At 28.6% G+C, this 19392-nt stretch overlaps 3 protein-coding genes across 5 annotated transcripts in view; all 3 read left to right on the forward strand.

Annotated features, from left to right (window-relative positions):
* LOC107882149 overlaps positions 1-10488 on the forward strand; it is a 20854-nt gene extending 10366 nt beyond the window's left edge. For both annotated transcript variants that reach the window (XM_029485984.1, XM_029485985.1), the window contains exons 3-4: positions 8188-8469; positions 9615-10488. In XM_029485984.1, the coding sequence (XP_029341844.1) occupies positions 8188-8469; positions 9615-9743 (411 nt within the window). In that variant the 3' untranslated portion in view covers positions 9744-10488. The remainder of the gene's footprint in view (positions 1-8187; positions 8470-9614) is intronic.
* Positions 1326-2431, forward strand: LOC100573235. The gene is made up of 3 exons (XM_003242526.4): positions 1326-1441; positions 1638-1827; positions 2095-2431. The coding sequence occupies exons 1-3, from the start codon at positions 1413-1415 to the stop codon at positions 2308-2310; spliced, it is 435 nt and encodes a 144-aa protein (XP_003242574.1). The 5' UTR covers positions 1326-1412; the 3' UTR covers positions 2311-2431.
* Positions 10489-15051: 4563 nt separating the features above from the next.
* On the forward strand, positions 15052-19167 carry LOC100573322. 2 transcript variants are annotated; one of them, XM_016802116.2, is made up of 3 exons: positions 15052-15445; positions 17303-17381; positions 18166-19167. In XM_016802116.2, exon 3 carries the CDS (start codon positions 18308-18310, stop codon positions 19082-19084), a length of 777 nt encoding a protein of 258 aa, XP_016657605.1. In that variant the 5' UTR covers positions 15052-15445; positions 17303-17381; positions 18166-18307; the 3' UTR covers positions 19085-19167. The 2 variants fall into 2 exon arrangements, with proteins under 2 accessions (XP_016657605.1, XP_003242576.1); XM_003242528.4 differs by having other exon boundaries at positions 15052-15269.
* Positions 19168-19392: the final 225 nt, after the last annotated feature.

Consider the following 19392-nt stretch of genomic DNA (forward strand, 5'->3'; position numbering starts at 1 on the left):
TATTTAATAACATATAAATCAATATTATGAAGTAAGATATTAGAAAAACAATTTTTTTTTTTAGCCTTTATGGTTGAGTGGCACCCTAACGTAGGTACATAGCAAATGTTCGTTTGCTAGTTTCAATAGAGTGCTGTAATTTTTGATATTAGAGTGAATATACCTATCATCAAACTTTTGGGGAACAACATTATCTGTGTTCTCTCTTTGGTTTTTTACGATATTTTAATTTTTAAGCGAGTTATCTGTATGTAAAATATTAATATTTGAAAATATTCATAACTCACTTAAAAATTAAATTATCGTAAAAAACCAACGAGATAATACAGAAAACGCTGTTACCTACGAACGTACCTAAAAGTTTGATAGTAGGTCAATTCACTCTAATATCAAAACCAGTGCCTCATATACACATTATGGGGCTGATGTGCAAATCTTAATTTGGGGCCTAAATATACAAAATAAAAATAAATTACTAAACAAAATACAAAAAATAATTGATTGTTTATTTGTTATAAAAATAGTATTATAGTACCTATAATTTCAACACATTTGTAAATTATCTAAACAAATTGTTTTTTCCTCGGTTTTGCGTCTGAAAAATTGTCAATGACTATCTCGGAAGTTCTTCTCCTTTCTATGTTCAGTATGGAAATGTCACTGAGACGTTCTTGACTAGACTTGCTAGACTTGCGCAAACATTTTTGACTATGGATTTTGGATAACGTAGACCACGGGCCCGCATTATTCTCTTATTTCTGTTCTAAGAATTAGTATTACATTTGGCCATTGCCAACAAGTGAACAGTTAGGTATGATATTTGATTACATTGAATTATAAATATTTTATAATATGATAAAATTTGTTTTTTTTATTCTTCATTTTACTTAAATTTTCTTCAGCCACAGCTTTACAATTAATTTTAACACATCGATTTGGGGGCATATATCGGATTGGAGCCTTGATGGGGCCGATCGCGAGTGCACACCTTGCACACCCGATGGTTGCGGCACTGATCAAAACTGACAGCACTTTATTGAAACTACCGAACTAAAATGTCCCATGTTGCCAAGTCCTACTTGTGTAAGACACAAGCGAAAAAATACCAAAAAATAATAATTTCATTCAAATAAACTATGTGAAATGCAGAGCAACTTCACTAAAATGTCTCTCCTGAACAATTTTGTGAAATACACTTACTGTGTTCCACGAATAGACAGTCGTGCGGGTGTGATGTCCTTTCAATAATAGTTTTTGGTTTCCATAGAAAATTAGGATATATTATTATATATTATATTATAATAGTATAAAGTGTATTATTTAAATTACAACAAATTAGTAATTACAATTTGAGTACATCTTATTGTGTTAGTTAATAGCTATTACCAATTAATATTGTTATTTGTTGTATAATGGGTTCGTTTTGTTCAAAGACTAGCAGGTATGTAATCAAACTTTTGAGCATTAAGTATTTTCAGCGTGATTTAAATAATTAAATGGAAGTTTTAGCATTCACTAGATGAAATCTATTCTTTGGTATTAGTGTCTCTTACCTATTTGTTAGAATCCAACAACTGTAGACTGTAAATCTGTAAACATCACAAGCATTATTTTAACACAGTATTATTTTTGTGCAGTCAAATTACACGTGCTATAGAAAAAACTTCAAGTACACCACAAATACGACAACCACAAGTGAAATCTAAACTTGATCCAAACTCCACATTACCTGCACCAACCAATAAACAACCTTCGTCTTTATCCAATCAGCCAAAAAAAAAAGGAGTTGTAGGAAAAATTGCTAAGCAAGCAACAGCAGTTGCAATAGTAGCTATCATCCTTCATTATTAAATAATTATTTTAAATATAGGTACATCCATATTATTTTGGTAGAACTAAATTCAATGGAAAGTCACCACAATATGTGTTAAATACAAACATAGTTTTGTTTCCCATGTTATCTAAAGTTAAAATTATTCCATTGTATTACTGATGCAAAATCAGTGGATAGTAATAACTAATAACTATAACTGTAATTGATCAATGAATACAATGAATAAATATATTTTTCTTTATTACCTATCGTATGTTTAGGGAACTGCAGTAGGTAATAAATTATCAAATATGTTTGATGATAAAAAAGATGTTGAAACAACAGTTGAATCACCTACCGAGACAGATAATTCAAAATATAATATAGATAATCAAATGAAAAATGAAGAATTAACTGAAGATGACAGTGGTGAACAAGGAGATCAAGGAGATCAAGGAGATGAAGAAGATGAAGAAAATGATGATGATTCAAATTAATACTAATAATAAGCATTAAATAATTTAAACAATAGGTTGTTGAATTAATGTAGAATATAACACAATGAAAAGGCCACAACATTTTTTATAAATCATCCGGAAAAACAAAATAAAAATAAATGAAAAACGGGAATTTTTACGCAAAATCAGTTTTTGACAAATGATCGTAAATACATGAAATTTTCACTTAATGTTTAAATTAGCCTTTTGTATAAATGAAAAAAATTTCAAAATATGTTGACTTGTTTTTAGCTGTTTACTGATAGTTTACTCAGTTATCAATTTTTTAAATATTTTTTTCTGTGAATGTCAATAAAACTTTATTTGTTAGGTAAAAAAGCTTGACAATTTATTACAAAGCTCCTATTATGTTGTTACAATGACGTTTAAAAAATATTAAAAATCTTTAGCCACAGTTTTTTTTTATAAGCATTTTAAGTTCAAATCTTGACAAAATACGGAAAAATCAAAAAAATTAGCAAATTATTTTGAGTTGAGAATTCATAAAAAATTTTCTTTTTAAATCTAAGATTTTAAAATGTAATACAATCCTCATAAATTGTTCTACCTTTATCAAAAAAAGAAAATGTAGGTACAAGCAAATCAAATTACATTTTTATGAGCGGTTGAAGTTCATATTTTTACAATATTGGACATTCACTCAATTTCTCATGTAGCGGTTTTGTTATTTGATATTTTATTGTTATTCAAAAAATGAATAATTGTAGATACATGAAAATTTTACTGAATGTTTATATTTTCATTTGCTATACACCATAAAATTTTGAAAATATTTTGACAGTTCTTGAGTTGTTAGTTTTGTCAGTTTTAATTTTTTTTTTGTTTTTTTTTTTTTTTCTATAAATATCAATAAAATTGTATTTGTTGGGTAAATTGCGTGAAAATTTACTGCAAGGGTCCTGATATATTGTTACAATAGCAGTTGAAAAATATTAAAAATACATAGGCACAATTTTTTTTTTATAAGGATTTAAAGTTCGAATTTTGACAAAATTTATCAAATTTAAAATAATTTGCAAATTGTCGTCATTTTGACGTATTTTGTCAATATTTGAACTTAAGATGCTTATAAAAAAATTGTAACTATGGATTTTTAATTTTTTTCATCTGTCTTTGAAATAACATACTAGGAGCTGTCTATTAAATAAAAAAAAAACACATCATTGTAAAATCAAAACATTCATCGCTCCGCTCAGAATCTAAAAAAATAATAGATAGGTAGGTACATCATTTTTTAACAATAATATTAAGAAATTAATTTTATTTTAACAGCATGAGAATGACTGTCAGAAGAAAGGATATTTAAAACATCACTTGTACTTAATATTTAGTAAGGTATTCTTATTATATTACCATTTTATATGACGATCATAATATTATATTATATATTAAACTATTTTACTTTAAATAATACATATTATTGTTAAAAAATAATGTATCATCATTTTTACTATGAATCATGTATTATTAAATTTTAAACGATGGTTATAATATATTAATTTTATTAATAAATAATATTCATAAAGTCCTATGTTTTTTATTAAATGTCATAATAAAAAAGTTGCAGAAAAGGGGCCAATATAGGCAATTTTATTTACGTATTCAAAAAATTCTTTCCTACGAAAGTCCATTCGTATATATTATATAATGATTCATTATCATGGTAGTCAGTGATAAACCAATATCCACGATTTGCCCTTTGAGTACAAACAGTGTTCCTTTCAGACAATTTTCTTCGGATGGGCATTTGAAAAAATCGTAGGGGCAATTATAATACGTATTATTTTATTTACACAATATCACATTATTATACTGTAATAAGTAGTCTGTTATGACTGTGAACATTATAATTAAATAGATACGTCATACCCAACATTTCGCATAAAGTTTTACATACACACATAGTATTATTATATATAACCTAACCTTATTTTTAAATACATGTATGTTAAGTTCAATATAGGTACAATAAATAAATAAATAATAATAATAGCTAGAAAAAAACATTTTTACATTATTTTTAGTTAAAAGTTATTGAATTTTAATTTTAAATGATATTATTACTGTTAATAAATTATTTTAAGTTCTAAAGAAATCGAATTCGGCGATTTTTTTTAGCTGCGTACAAATCTACCGTTTTGTCCAAGAAATCTTCTGTTGGAACGTGAGGCCCTTCAATACTGATAGTGATGAACTTGCTTTTTCTTCTGAATTTTTACTAGAATCTGCAGCTGTAGCTTTAAAATAAGAAACTATTGTTCTCTTCATCTTTCTTAATTAAGTTACTGTAAATTAAAAATGTTATAGAAATTTCATAAATTTATTTTAATTCTATTGTTTTTACCTTTACTGTTATTAATTTTTTAATTTTTTGATGTCTAATAGTTATAGTTTTGTATTGGCTTTAAATTAATGTTTATTATTTTTTTTTTGTCCTGTAAACACTTTTTCATCATACTAACTTTTTTTACTTTTTAACTTACTTTTTTATTACCTACACTGAAAAAAAAATCCTGATCATATAAAATAATACAAGTATAAAGGTAAATTAGTTCAGTATAATTAAAATATGGCAATACAAATTCAAGTTATTTATTTAAATAAGATAATCATTGAAAAAAAAATATTTAATAGATATACCTACAATATGACAAAAGTAAATATACATTTAAATGGAATTTATACCATTAGGTTAGGTATTATAAAATATATTTTAGTAGGTACATATAAATTTAACTTTTTAACTGACTTAAAACTATAAATTTTAGAATTTAGATTAACTGCAGACCTTTTAATAATATAATAGTTTACCTTATTAGTTATTATGATTGTCAATGCTTTGATGCTGATTAAGAACTGTACTAAATTATTAAACAAATATAATTTTTTTTTTATTGTTTTATACAAATTTAAATGAATTAGGTACACAACACACAGTAACAAATAACACAGTGACAGTCAATACACTTCACCGTTTAGACTATAGTAAAGTAATACTAGTAATAGGTACATCATCACAGTGAACAACAATGATACACATTACAAACTAATGAAATACCTACGTATAAATCTGATAATATTTTTAGTGTTTAATAATTTATAGTCACCGTTGTCCTATAATATTATCTATGTGATTTCTGATTTCTATCGGGCAAAAAAAATTATAAATAGAATACTGTGTTGACTCTTATCGGATGTACCTCTTATCTATTGTTGGTGATTCACTGTGGTATAGAATTTACATTTGTCTTATGACTATTTGATTTTTTTTTTACTATTCTTCAAATTTTTCTCCGGGGGGGGGGGGGGCACTAGACATTCCTAGAAGTACCTGAAAGAAACACTGAGTACAAAGTACAAAGTATTGTTTTTCAGCCACAACGAAGGATAGCATCGTTGTCAGGATGTATGGTAATAGATTAATTTCTTGTTCTACCATCAAACATTTACCTAGATTTATCGTTAAATAAATATAATTGTATACACTAATTAAAAATAAAAATTAATAAATACATTTTTTTACCTGAGGAGGGAATATTTGTTATATTAAATACTGTGGGTTTATTGTTTTTAAGAGCTTTCTAAATCCCATAATGACAACTGGTTTTGAAATCAACTAATTCTAAACTGTTAACAGATAATGAACCCTGAATACACAGGGAATAATTTTTTTATACAAATTAAATAAAAATAAACTTAACTATTTGTGTTATGTATATTATTAGCTTAACTTACCTATATACTAGTGAGTATAGAGATTTAATCTCAAAGTAATTAACGATAAAAAAAACCAATTGTAAATGACAACATATTTTTTTTAGATTCTGAGTGGAACGATGAATGTTTTGATTTTACAATGTGTGTGTTTTTTTTTAAATTTTTAGATTTTAAATTTTAAATTTTTGTGTCTGGGTACACGATAAGTAGTCGAAATAATACTTTCAACTTCAGTATCTTGTTCGATGGAAAAGTGAATATTGTTGGTGCATTGGGGAGGTCAAAATTTAAAATTTCCAATAGTTTTCATAAACACCCGGAAAAACAACATAAAAATTTCTTTTTAAATCTAAGATTTGAAAATGAAATACAAGATTCCTCATAAGTTTGTCTACCTTTTTCAAAAAAAAAATGTCTACATACAAGTCAAATGAAATGTTTATAAGTGTTTGAAATTTATATTTTTAGAACATTTGATATTCACTCGATTTCTCATGTAACGATTTTCTTATTTTGTTGTAATAAAAAAAGTAATGACTGTAGATACTTGAAAATTTCACTGAATGTTAACATTAGCATTTTCTATATACGATAACATTTTGAAAATATTTGACAGTTCTTAAGCTGTTAGTTTTGTCAGTTTTAATTTTAATTTTTTTGTTTTTTTTTTCTATAAATATCTATAAAGTTTTATCTGTTGGGCCAAAAATTGTAAAAAATTAATACAAGGCTCCTGATATATTGCTTCAATAGCAGTTGAAAAATATTAAGAATACATAGGCACAATTTTTTTTATAAACATTTAAAGATCGAATTTTGATAAAATTTATCAAATTTAAAATTGAATAATTATTTTATGGTTAAAAATGTATAAAATGTTCAACTTTTATATCTAAGGCTTGAAAATTTAAAACAAGATTCCACGTAAGTAGTTAATTCTGTTACCAAAAAATCTAAAAAATATAGAAGCACCGTTTATTTTTATAGTCATTTTGAGTTCAGATTTGGAAGAAATTACTATTTTAGTTATTTTGTTGTGATTGTATAATATTATTCGTTGGTACTTGAAACTTCTAAAGTATACTATTATATTATATCTATGACAGTACCGCGATTTGTTGTTGATGTATAACGCGTTATAAGTACGTAACGGATATTGTGATATGATTAATTTGAAATGTATTATAGATACTTATTATAGGTCAATATTTTTTTTTTATACCATAAATAAGTATATAATATGTCTTATACCAAGACTGATATACCGTCTCCGCTCAGAATCGTTTTTCTTATACAGTGATATTATATCATTGAATTCAAATTTAAATTTTAATACTATCCACTATACAGTGAACCACTTGTAACCTACTGTACAGCAGAGCGACATCCACTTGCCCACCTTTTTAAAAATGTTTGATGACAAAATGCATTTTTAATTTCTTATTCCAAAACATATTTTTTGGAGTACTTGGATTTATAAAAATATAATTTTAGACGAGTAGAGTAAAATGGTACAAGGCTACCTACAAACTGTCGGTCCACTACTCCACTCAACTAAACTTTAAAGTTTGAAAACTAATAAGCTATTCGTCCGAAATTAGATTTTTAACGATGTGATCGAAATACTTCAATTAATATTAGAATATGAAATTCAAAAAATATGTTATAAACTATAATTCGAAAGGGTTAAACTTAAAAAATGATATTTATAAAAATATTATTATTTTGGTTTGTATCCCACGACTTAAATTATGTAAACAAAATATTTTCAAAAACTTTAAAATTTTTGAAATAATGATTGTTTTGTGCTCAATAGATCACTACCTATACCTATTATTTATATAATTTATAGTTTCATACAAATATACAATGCCTATTTTCTACATGGGTACTGACTTATATTTTTCTATTTAATATTATAATAAATAACTGTATGTGTATTAAAACACAAATTTTACAGTTTATAATAATATAAACATTATTGAAATTAATAAAATTGAAGCCCCCCCCCACCACAAAAAAAAATATATATATAATTATCCTGGATCCATAATAGTTGAAATTTTATTTCTACGTTGTTTACACTCTACAGTCAAAGATCACGATCTTTATTTTTCTTCTGCTCTCTTTGTACTGCAGACTTTTTCGGACGCCCGTCAAGCATTCCGGAACGTCTCGAGCATCGTGCGTGACACAATCAGCGAGGCGTCCAGAGATCCTGCGGCCACCACCGCCGCCGCCGCGGACCAGATGATGATGGCCGCCGTCAATACCGCAGACAACGAGGTCGGCGGCGGAACTGCATCCACCACTGTGGCCACGGACCAGAGGATGGCCGGCCAAGCGCTGGGCAAGCTGTTCGGTCGCAACTACCGCGGTCTGCGCCGGCTGTTCGACTCCGAGCTCCGGTCCGCCATCAAGGTCGGTGTCCAATTATTAATACTGCTGATCACTTTACAATTATAATTTTGTTGTACGCCGAGGGTTTTTTGCACAACGCGTTTTCGACACGATAACACTTAAATAGAGCTCGAACTGTTAGGTCAGGGTCTATTATCCTGATGCATTGAAATTTATAAGATGTCGCAATAATCGAATTTCAGGTCTACAATATTGGAAATACCCGTCTCACAGAATACAGGTTATTATCGTGTTATAGCTACACGGATCACTCGTTTTATATATATAACTGAGTAACCGACTAGGTAGGTACCTCCTACATACTAAACGCCATTGTGAATGTATATTATTATATTATTAAAGTCGTCACTTTTTAATGATATAACCAAAATAGCTAAAACTACTTAAATGGGTGACTCTTTAAAAAGAATTATTTTCCGTAATGTTTGCTGAACACGATGATTAAATAAGAATTTTGCGGAAATTCGAAATATTAATGTTATAACAACTTAACGTTGATAATTTTTAAGGTTTTATGGACCAAGGTGGTTTTAAATAACAAATCAAGGTATGTTTTCGAAATAAATGGTTCGAGGGAGCGAGTGACCCTACCGGGTCAATAATATGTACTGTACGATAAGTTATATAAAAACGACTTTCTTCAAATAAAAAAATCTTAGAGTTTACGTGAAATTCAGAATTCACAATCATTTTAAGCATTTATGTAACTAAATAGCAAATGCATTAATTGTTTCCAAAAAAAAATCCAAAAAAAGAGCCACCCGGTAAAGTAGTTTTATTCTAAATGAGTTTTATCTCAATTTACTTTTTATAAGTAAGTTTCAAGTTTCTAAATGATTTTGTAAGTAACAAACAACCAACAATGGCACCGCATATAAGTTACTCTGAAATCTGAATCAGAACCTATTTAAATATTTTGAATATTTAAAATATAAATTTTTCAATAATGTCATTAGATTTGCCTATATTAAACCCCTTTGAATACACGGTAGTTGTGACAGTGAGAGTATAATTTAATTTAATTACCTAATTAATTACCTATTACATTCCTGCGTTTACATGTTTATTGACTCGAGCATTAATATAAGACGTTTATATTGTTGTAATTGAAATGTTGGTAATTTGTTTTGTTTTTTCCAAAGCAGAACTCACCGGGAAATGTCCGTGATTTCGCCGTCGAGTTGATGGGTTCCATCGGTCAGAGCCTCAGACCATCCAATCTATTTTCTCGGGGGCTGACAAACGGCACTACGACCACGGCCAGCCAACGATGATGATATCATCGGAGGAGGCAAAGTCAATATCAAATCCAAAGTTAGAGTAGTCAGAATCGGTGACGATGAAAGCTCTACAGTGTCCATGGTCTGTGGAACGTCACAATTACATGATAATAATTATACGATAAATCATAATAATATTATGGAGCCATTTAAGTGTCAATCATAAACTATATTATTATTATGCAACTGATTGAATATAATATATTATATTATTTATTGCAATATGTATATTATATGTATCGATATATTTATCATCAGTTATAGTCATCATTAGTAAATAAATAGTAAATAATAGTAATTAGTAGCTTATTAATAGTTTGTATAATTTATTAGAGTACAACGAGAACGTAGGTACATTTTTTTTTCTGTAAACGCACTGGTCAAAGGAATTGGAGTGAGTACATTATAAGCATGTAATATGTGTATTGCTCTGATCCGCCATAATAATCTTAGGGCGTATGTTGTTCATACGTAACCAACAAATGTATATATTTTTTTAGTATTATTTTTACCATTATTTTATTGTATTCTTTCGTGTAAGACTCTATGTGTTATACTTATAATAATATTTAAACGATTCTACGAGATTTTAATATTATTTTATTTTTTCGCAATGAAAGCATGTTGCACGTGATATTACTGTACAACGCCCATTGGTTGATTATTTATTCGAAATATATTATTTTCTTACGATTATATCCATTTGAGTAAAATATACATTATACATTATTTGACTGCAGAAGGTATTTTTAATTGGTAAGATACACTATAATATGTTACCACATCGTCATGGCAATATAGTAATTTTAACATAAGATTCAGACAACACAAGTTAAGTATATGATATATAAAAAAAATGCATCAAGATTTGATTTTTTCGTAAGCTAATAATTGGAAAATTTATTACATTCAAATATTTATTTTTTACTTATCATCGTAATACATTTCTATCAAAATACACGATAGCTATTTTATTTAAATAAAGGTTCAACCGACTGCCTGGAAAAAAAAACCCTATATTATAATAAATGATTATCAGCTAAAGAAATTAAACAACAATAGAAAAAGAAACAATGTAGGTAATTCACTCTGTCATTGTCATAGTACCTATATACTGTACTTAAATTCAAGTTAGACTTAACATAAAAACTATGTGCTAATTTTATAATGCAACATTATATATTTGTCCAATCATACAACAATTAGAGTGAACCATGACTCCCTGCTCTAAGTCTTAATCGTAAGACTAAACTTGCTTTTTAAGGGGTTTTATATAGGCTGTTTTAATAACAATTTTAAATCTTGATTATATTTAAATACATATATATTATATCAATAATTATATGTATGTCACAATTTGTTTCATGTTTGATGTTGCGTAATGTTATTACGATGTCATATTTTATAGGTAGAAAAACAGTTTTGGCTGTAGTTTAAATCACAAAGAAGACTGTCAGCTAAGTTAACTAAAATTAAGTTGGTTAGTATGATGCCCGTAAGCGATAAATTGGTAGGTGATCAGTTTCCGCTATGACTTGTGCGATATACTAATTTGCACCTGACATGGTCGTAGCCGGGTGAGACACATTTTTATAAAAGAGCTAGATCAAAAATCTACTTATAACTATAAGTATTTCCATCCGGATGTATTATGCTTTTGAAAATGCAAACAAGCAGCCCCTTATAAGATGATTACTGTTTTAAAATATGTTTTTTTTTTAAATAAATAAAAGTGTGTTATAACTTATAATTTTTAAAATTATGGTCTCTAGTAGTCTCTAGTACCAACAGTAATTTATATGCATATCATGTATCACTATTTTAAGCTATGAGTTACAATTTGTGAGAATTTAATTTCTATTTATTTGCAAGAGAAAATTTAGCTTTTAAGCCCCCACCCCTGGACCCATATTTTGCGATTGTGACCCACTTAAAATGTTTATCTTAAATTAACTAGTTAAAAATATATATATATAGTATGCATCCACATTACACACCTAAGCCTAACGTGTTATCTTGTTGACTTTTATCATATAACTATCAAAAAGAAGAGACATAATGTGAAAGTAAAATTTGAAACAAAAATGGTTTTATAATGATGAGTGTGCTTTTTTTAGGTTCTGAGCGATTTTATCCGTGATATTAGTTTGTGTCTTTTATCATCTTTTGGAGCAGCAAAAAAACTAATCATTTTTATCAAATTAGTTCTACTATAGGTACTGAAGGGTTAGGTAAATAATTCCCAGTTCTTTTCAAAATATTGAGGAAAAACAACAAAATAATTAGGCTAAAATGTTAAAGTTTTCGACAAAATCTTATTTATTTTTTTTTCCATTTTGTACTATTTATAGGACATTTTAAATACTTGAAACATGGTTTTAGGTTCTTTTAGATACACATATCTAAAAAACATTACATTCGTACGAATGATAACTTTTTTGTATATGAGTAAAAAAGCTAGACAGTTTAGTACATAGTTGTTAGTAAGTCTTTTATAGGTATTTAAAAAATTATCAAAAATACAAGTTAAGAATTTTTTTCATATTATATGTGTTTAAATTAAAGTTATATATTTTTCAATTTTTATCCTAAAAATTAGTAAGATTTTAACACGATTCCTCGTAATTTTTTAACTGGAATCATAAAAAAAGTTAAAAATAATCATAACAATGATAACGAAAAGCCACTCCAAATTTTTTGAGCAATTGAAGTTAAATGCCTACGACATTGTATATTCAAATTTCAAACGTGCCTAGGCATATTATAACAGTTTATCCTATAGGTAACAAATTAGGTTAATTCATTAGAAATTCATTCTTTGCTACTACTACTCAAATTATCATTTTGTATTTACAATGAAATTTTAAAAATATTTAGACAAATTTTAAGCAATTTATAATCGTTTGAAATTTAAAACGATCTTAATTTCAAATGCTTTTTAATGTGAAATGCCATTTTAGACTCGGTCAAAATAATTTAAAATGTAATAAAATATCCTATATTAGTTGTTCTAATAGCAGTTTGAAAATATTTAAAATATATTGGCATACAATTTTACGAAAATTCGTTTAAATCACCAAAATCTGCAAATTATTTTTTATTCACAACTATATAAAATTTTAAAATTTAATATTTATTTAATTGGCGTTGTGGAAATTATAAATTTAAATATTTTTTCTAACGGTAGTTTTGAGAACTAACTAAAACAGCTGAAATTAGTAAATCTGAGAATCTGAAATGTTGAAAGCAATCTCATAAATCTATTTTTCCAATTCACCTTAAAACAGAACTTAAATTTAGTTCATTAAATTCATTATTAAATTCTTGATCCAAAATCCAAAAATAATAATTTATTTTTTCAGCGATCTTTTTTATTTGATGGTTGGTTTAATGGTACTTTTTTTTTTTTAATTGTTTTTGTTCGATTAGTAATTGTAATTTTCATTTTATGAATACTTTTATTATACCTATAACCATTTCTTTAATTATATTATAATTCGATTATAATTATATTTTAGGTACTGGTAATAAAACGTACTTAATTAACAATCTAATGCACTCTACTGACTGCAGTACCTACACATTATTAATTTTAAAATATAAATTTATCATTATTATACTCTTATATAAATGTACACTAGCATAATATTATTAAAATATAACAACATGTTATATACTTAAACTTTTTCTACTGGAAAAAAATGGAACAGATAACATGTTTACCAAGATTTGTTCATAAAAAGTTGAGCGACAATATGTCTATTTTACCTATAAAATCGTTATGGAGAATAGTGTAATAGTATATCTTATCTATAGCAATCATTATTAATGACCATATACAATTATACAGGATCTAGGCTATTTTTCAACTTATTTTGGAAATAAAACTATGACACCATCAGGCACATTATCTGATATGCATTTATTCATAGACGTTTGTTTTATTTGGAAAAGTAATATAAATTAGTACATGAGTACTAAAAAGTATTAAGTATAAATCGCCCGCCACAGCGAGGAAGGTCGTATCTCTGTTTTCACAATTGTTTTTCTTTCAAGTCGTCATCACTTTTATTGTGTAATTACCGCGAAATTGATAGTAGCATAAAACAATCAAAGACATTCTATACAATAAAATGCAGTTACTACCGTCTTTACTGTGGCGAGAGAAATGGATATCATGCAATAATACTTACAAAATTGTTAAACATCGTTTAAATATATACGAAAAAATAGTGTAGGTAACTAGACAAAGGACTAGTTTTGCTGCTAATTTACTAAAGCTTAAACTCTATGGTGGCATATGTTTTAATTGTGGAAAGAGTAACTTGAGAACTTTAGTTGCTCATTACACGACATAGGTATCAGAAAATAAGTACCCGGTGGACGTAAACGGGAATATTTCGATAATACGAAATAAAAATTCCAGTTTTTGGTATTATAAAGTTGTAGACTGTTTAGTTATTTCACAATGAATAAGAAGGAAGTCGATAATTTTTCAAAATAATATATTTTGTGAAACAAATCCCTCGCACCAATAATATTCAAACATAGGTACCTACGCTGTGTCATTTGTCATGTTATAAAATATGTGATTGAGCAATGGCGGGACTGGCTACAATCCTCGTACAGAGTACATTATCACAGATGTCAGAGTCTAGAGACCTGAGACATACAAGAGGCCCGACAAAAATTCGACAAACTCGAGCCTTTTCATGATGCACTGAAGACCAACGAAGATTCCATTAAAAAAAAACGTTATTATTATGTATGAAATATATTAATTTGTACTATTTATTTTAAGTAGGTAATTTAAATTTACAAACCAATGGTCCTGTTATCAAGGTTTCTACTTAAATAAAACAATCCAATATATATTCAAAAATATTAAGTATTAGTGTATTGCATGCTAAAAATTAAAACGTTTATGATTAAAATAAAGTAGAATATTTATAGCAATACCTTACATTGAAATACGCTGTATAGTCGAAAGAGATCTATACTACGTGTATAAGGTTAATGGTTTGTGAAAAATAGATTTTAAAAATAATAAACGCATCTATATTGTACGCGCTTTGTAGGTAGGTACACTATTGTAAAACTTTTTACATAAATCTCGAACTTTTATTATCTATTCAACTCGTAACTCATCTTGGTAATCTAGTAATTACAATTTGTACGAGGTAATTATAATGAGTCATAAGAATAACTTTACTGTTTCCATGCCGCCGCCTCCGCCGTATGTAGCTGTAACACGGCGAGCTATTACCTATTTATCTAATTCTGTCATAATAATATTATAATATGAAAATTCGGATAGTCGACGATAGTTGACAGGTCGCAGCAGAAGGAGGAGTGAACGTCGCGCCGTCGCTGTGTCGGTACCACAGCATCCGTCGAGGGGGCGGCTACGACGACTACGACTACGACGTCGACCGTGTAAATCAGAGCACAACTGCAACTCGTATACACCGTGGCAACGATACAGAGCGTCGCGTGACACGTGTGTGCTGTGTTCAAGTGGTGAGTCGTCGTCTAAATATAATAATATAATATTGTTGTTCACAATTACGTGAGGACTTTCCGATAGCACGTAAACGTGGACAAGCGTGCTGGACGTAAATATTGTAGGTAATATAAGTATTTAAGTACCTATATAACGTATACAGATTGTGTCACCGCACGTCCAGGAGTCCGAGGTAAGAGTGAGCCGAGCAATTTAATGTTTGACTATAATATTGTTGTATAATATTATTAATTATTTTGGAGGGGGCGGCGCCCAGAAATTGTCCGCAGGAGACACATTTTTACGATGGCTTTCCTCTTGCGCGACTGTTTTTGTTTTTTTCGCAAACTGTGTAGGTAGGTACATTACCACAGCTATTATTTTTATTTTATTACTACGGTCGTAGGAATGCTACGAAAGCAACAGCTGTCGATTGACTAATACGAAAATTATAATTATTATACAACCGATTTTTAAGGGGTACGATATAGGTAAATTGTAACTTATTTGAATAAGCATTAAAATGGTGATCCACAAGTGGCCACACTTCAGTGTCACTTGTGATATATTTACGAATACTAAATTATAAATAAAAATAAAAATTTGCATGAATCAAAACCATTTGATACAAGTTTTCAACATACCCAATTATTTGTCCCAAACATAAGAGAACTTAATCTGCGATATAGGCAAGCAGGCAGTATTTATATAGATAACATAATGTTTTTAAATGATTAAATGATTCACTTTATTGGTTTTTACACAGAATTATTGAGCTTAACTAGAATAAAATAAAAACGCCACATCACAGTTTAGTATAAATGTATAATAGTATAATTCATTATATTATTAACACAATATTATTTCAATATGACTTTTATTGATGTCTTATAATATTATAAACTACATAATACTGAAATGCTCACACGCGCACGGCGAAATAATAACAAAAATCCACAGTGCATGATTACGTATTATGTTTAAGGAAACCAAACTGTGGCATGTACCTATATATAGATACCTATACTTCAAATATATGTATTGTATCAAAACAAATCACGGTTTAAGACGTGTACTTGAATATTTGATTTTATTACTCACACATAGTAAATGTTATTACTATAACACTATTGTGTTTTTAAAAATTTTGTTAATTTATTCTCATGTATTCAAACTGATTTTCTGACGGTATAGTTACGGCATTGTATCTTCACAATAGAATGTAATCATAAAAACAACTTCAATTGCGCAAAATCGATTTTTTAGTGGGTAGTAACGCATCTTACTTTCTTTACTATGTAACATAATATAGTGTCTGCACCTGGTTTTTAGGTATTAACAAGTGCAACTGCAAACTAGATAATGTGCGAATAATAAATGTAAATTTCCACGCAGCATGCACGTTATGCAATTTAAATTATTATATAATAATGTAACAGATGCAAAATAAATATTTAACTGATGCAATTTTAAAACAAAATATAATTTATATATTAATATAATGTTAAATATGTTTTTTACTTGTTATTCATTTTATATTTGCTTTATATAAATATTATATCGACAAATAAAAAATATATATTTATTTAACATTGAATATTATCCAAATTGGTGAAATAAAAAATTGTTTATTTAATTTTTTTTAAACGCAAAAGTACAAACAATTAATGCCATAATATATTAACGCTGACGGATATCAGAATACCAATGAATTTAAAATGTACAATCAACATAAATCGCAGTTCGCAATTCGCGCGCGTTAGTCTACAGTTCTTATATAACGTACTAAATTAATATTTAAAAAAATTAAATTATATAATATACCACCCTAGTCACCGTCACTTATCTATGTCCAGCAATACAGCTACATGACTATTGTCTGCATCTATATACACAAACTAGAATTGAAGGAGGCTGGCCGCGGCGGTATTCTAGGGATGTAGGTACTAAATGCAAACACTGGTTGAACTATCACCTTAATATTAATTATTATTTATTAACTATAAATATTATATTATATAGGTTTTACAGTGGTGTTTATTTTTTTCAGCAATCATTTTTTCAACAAATTCAAACATTACAGCTTCTGATTGGATCGAAACTTTTACATACAGAGGAACTTTAGAGGGGTATTTATTGTTTTGAATATTTTTCATAGGTAACATACATAATTTCATAATATTGTATATTATACAAAAAGTTTTCTACGAAGATATTACTTACACAAAAGTCATTATTTAATATTATCCATTTACCATTAGGTATTGATTAATTAAATTTTGCTGAATTGTGAAATTATTTATTGTAAAATATATATGAGATAATTACATTAATATAATTAATATTGTAATAAATCATAATAAAATAATAATAATAACATGCAATATTTCATACCGACACATAAATTATATTTACTAGTTACATTTAGTTAATACATCTACATCATAATAATTCGTTGAATAACCATGCAAGTATATTATATGGAATATCTCAGAGTCTCACTAGCTTCGTTATTACTTATTAACTTCTTTTCAAATAGATATTCTTAAAATATAGGCTTAGAGAATAATTTCTGGATCTATAGTCACAATGATTAAAATAAAAAAATTAAAGTATATTTTCTTTCCCTGAAAACAAAATAGAATAGTTAGGTATAACTTATAAGTTTGTATTTGTATTTCCTAAAGCACATTTATAAAGGTAATCTGCTAATTAACTTAAATAGTTTAATAGTTTAATTAGTAATTTCTATTGAGCATTCAATAATAATAACGTTCCTAAAGGAATGCGTGTATATGTGTATGCATAGAGTTCAAATAAAGTCATCCTTTATATTAAAAACGATGTATATATGTAGGTTCCTAAAGTGTATAATATTTTAATATAATAAGATTACGCTTTATTTGTACACAGAATTGCGTCATCGTGTTTGGATCACACTGGATACGGAAGGTCTCTGAATCACAGTCGAAGCAAAACAACAACCTGGGAATTTCATTACATCATAATTAAGTGAACATTATCGCGTTAGGTAAAAAAAACAAAAAAATCAAACATGACCACAACTATCTACGCTGCGTTTGTGTTGCAACAACACGAACTGGAATCCAACGGCGCCTTAACGCATCAGATCATGAAATTCACGGAATCCGAAGACCCCGCGCACGCGCCTTACGTTAAGTTGGAAAACGTGTCCATGGACATGCTTGCCGAGGCGATACAAAAACGAGTAAGCGACAAGAGTGCATACAAGTTTTTGAACCGACGGTCGGACGATGACCGCGAAGGCGTTATGCTGTACGCGATTCCCACGGTGGAAGCCGACGACGAAGAGCTTGACCAGTTCAAGTTTGTGTCCAGCCACGAGGGCACGAAGAGAGTTCTGTCAGAGGTCATGGAGGAACTGGGCTGCGAGTACACTCGCCTGTCGCCGGACATAGAGATCGCCCGCGTCGATTCGATGGCCACCTGGACGCTGACCGTATCCGAGAGCCACGAGTACCACGAACTGAGACTGACGCCGGGAAATCGGTGTACCAATGACTTGACGCCGCACTCGAGCACCGCCGAGTTGCAGATCAATAACATTCGTCTGTCGGAGATATTGTATTTGGCCGAGTACACGCATACGATAAGTCCAAGTTTGGTGCGTTACTGTGACGTGCCATTGTATCTGGGCTCCAAACGGACTTGCGAGAGATTTAAATTCCCCAAGACGGCCAAGACGTCTGCGCAAATTGTACGGGAAATACAGCGAAAGATCGACAGAACGCACGTACCTCTCACCGAGCTGTGGAACATAGTAATGGGTGGTGTCAAATTTTTTATATAATATTTATCAGCCTATATCAAATCACACGTGAATTGTTCAGACATCCTTTTTTAAGGTTGAACATTTAAATCAAATCGAATTGATTAAGTTGTATTGTTTTTTTTTATGTGTGTATGTGTTTGTAACCATCATAATACACATATAATATTATAATTCAAAATAAAACAAAATTACTAATACGCCACCAAATAAGTGAAATTAATTTATATTACACCACAATAATTCAATACGTTAGGTAGTCAATTAATCATAAAATAAGTATTGTGTCTGAATGTTTTAACTCCACAAAACTCTATAAAATTTAAAGC

The sequence above is a fragment of the Acyrthosiphon pisum genome, chromosome X, assembly GCF_005508785.2.
Source record: "Acyrthosiphon pisum isolate AL4f chromosome X, pea_aphid_22Mar2018_4r6ur, whole genome shotgun sequence".
Classification (NCBI taxonomy): domain Eukaryota; kingdom Metazoa; phylum Arthropoda; class Insecta; order Hemiptera; family Aphididae; genus Acyrthosiphon; species Acyrthosiphon pisum.

Bases quoted from the DNA above. Each gene is read 5' to 3' on its own strand.
- LOC100573322 (XM_016802116.2), top strand. From the start codon at position 18,308: ATGACCACAACTATCTACGCTGCGTTTGTGTTGCAACAACACGAACTG.
- LOC100573235 (XM_003242526.4), top strand. From the start codon at position 1,413: ATGGGTTCGTTTTGTTCAAAGACTAGCAG. The intron at 1,442-1,637 runs GTATGTAATCAA...ATTTTTGTGCAG, and splicing joins TTTTGTTCAAAGACTAGCAG to TCAAATTACACGTGCTATAG. The intron at 1,828-2,094 runs GTAGCTATCATC...TCGTATGTTTAG, and splicing joins AAGCAACAGCAGTTGCAATA to GGAACTGCAGTAGGTAATAA.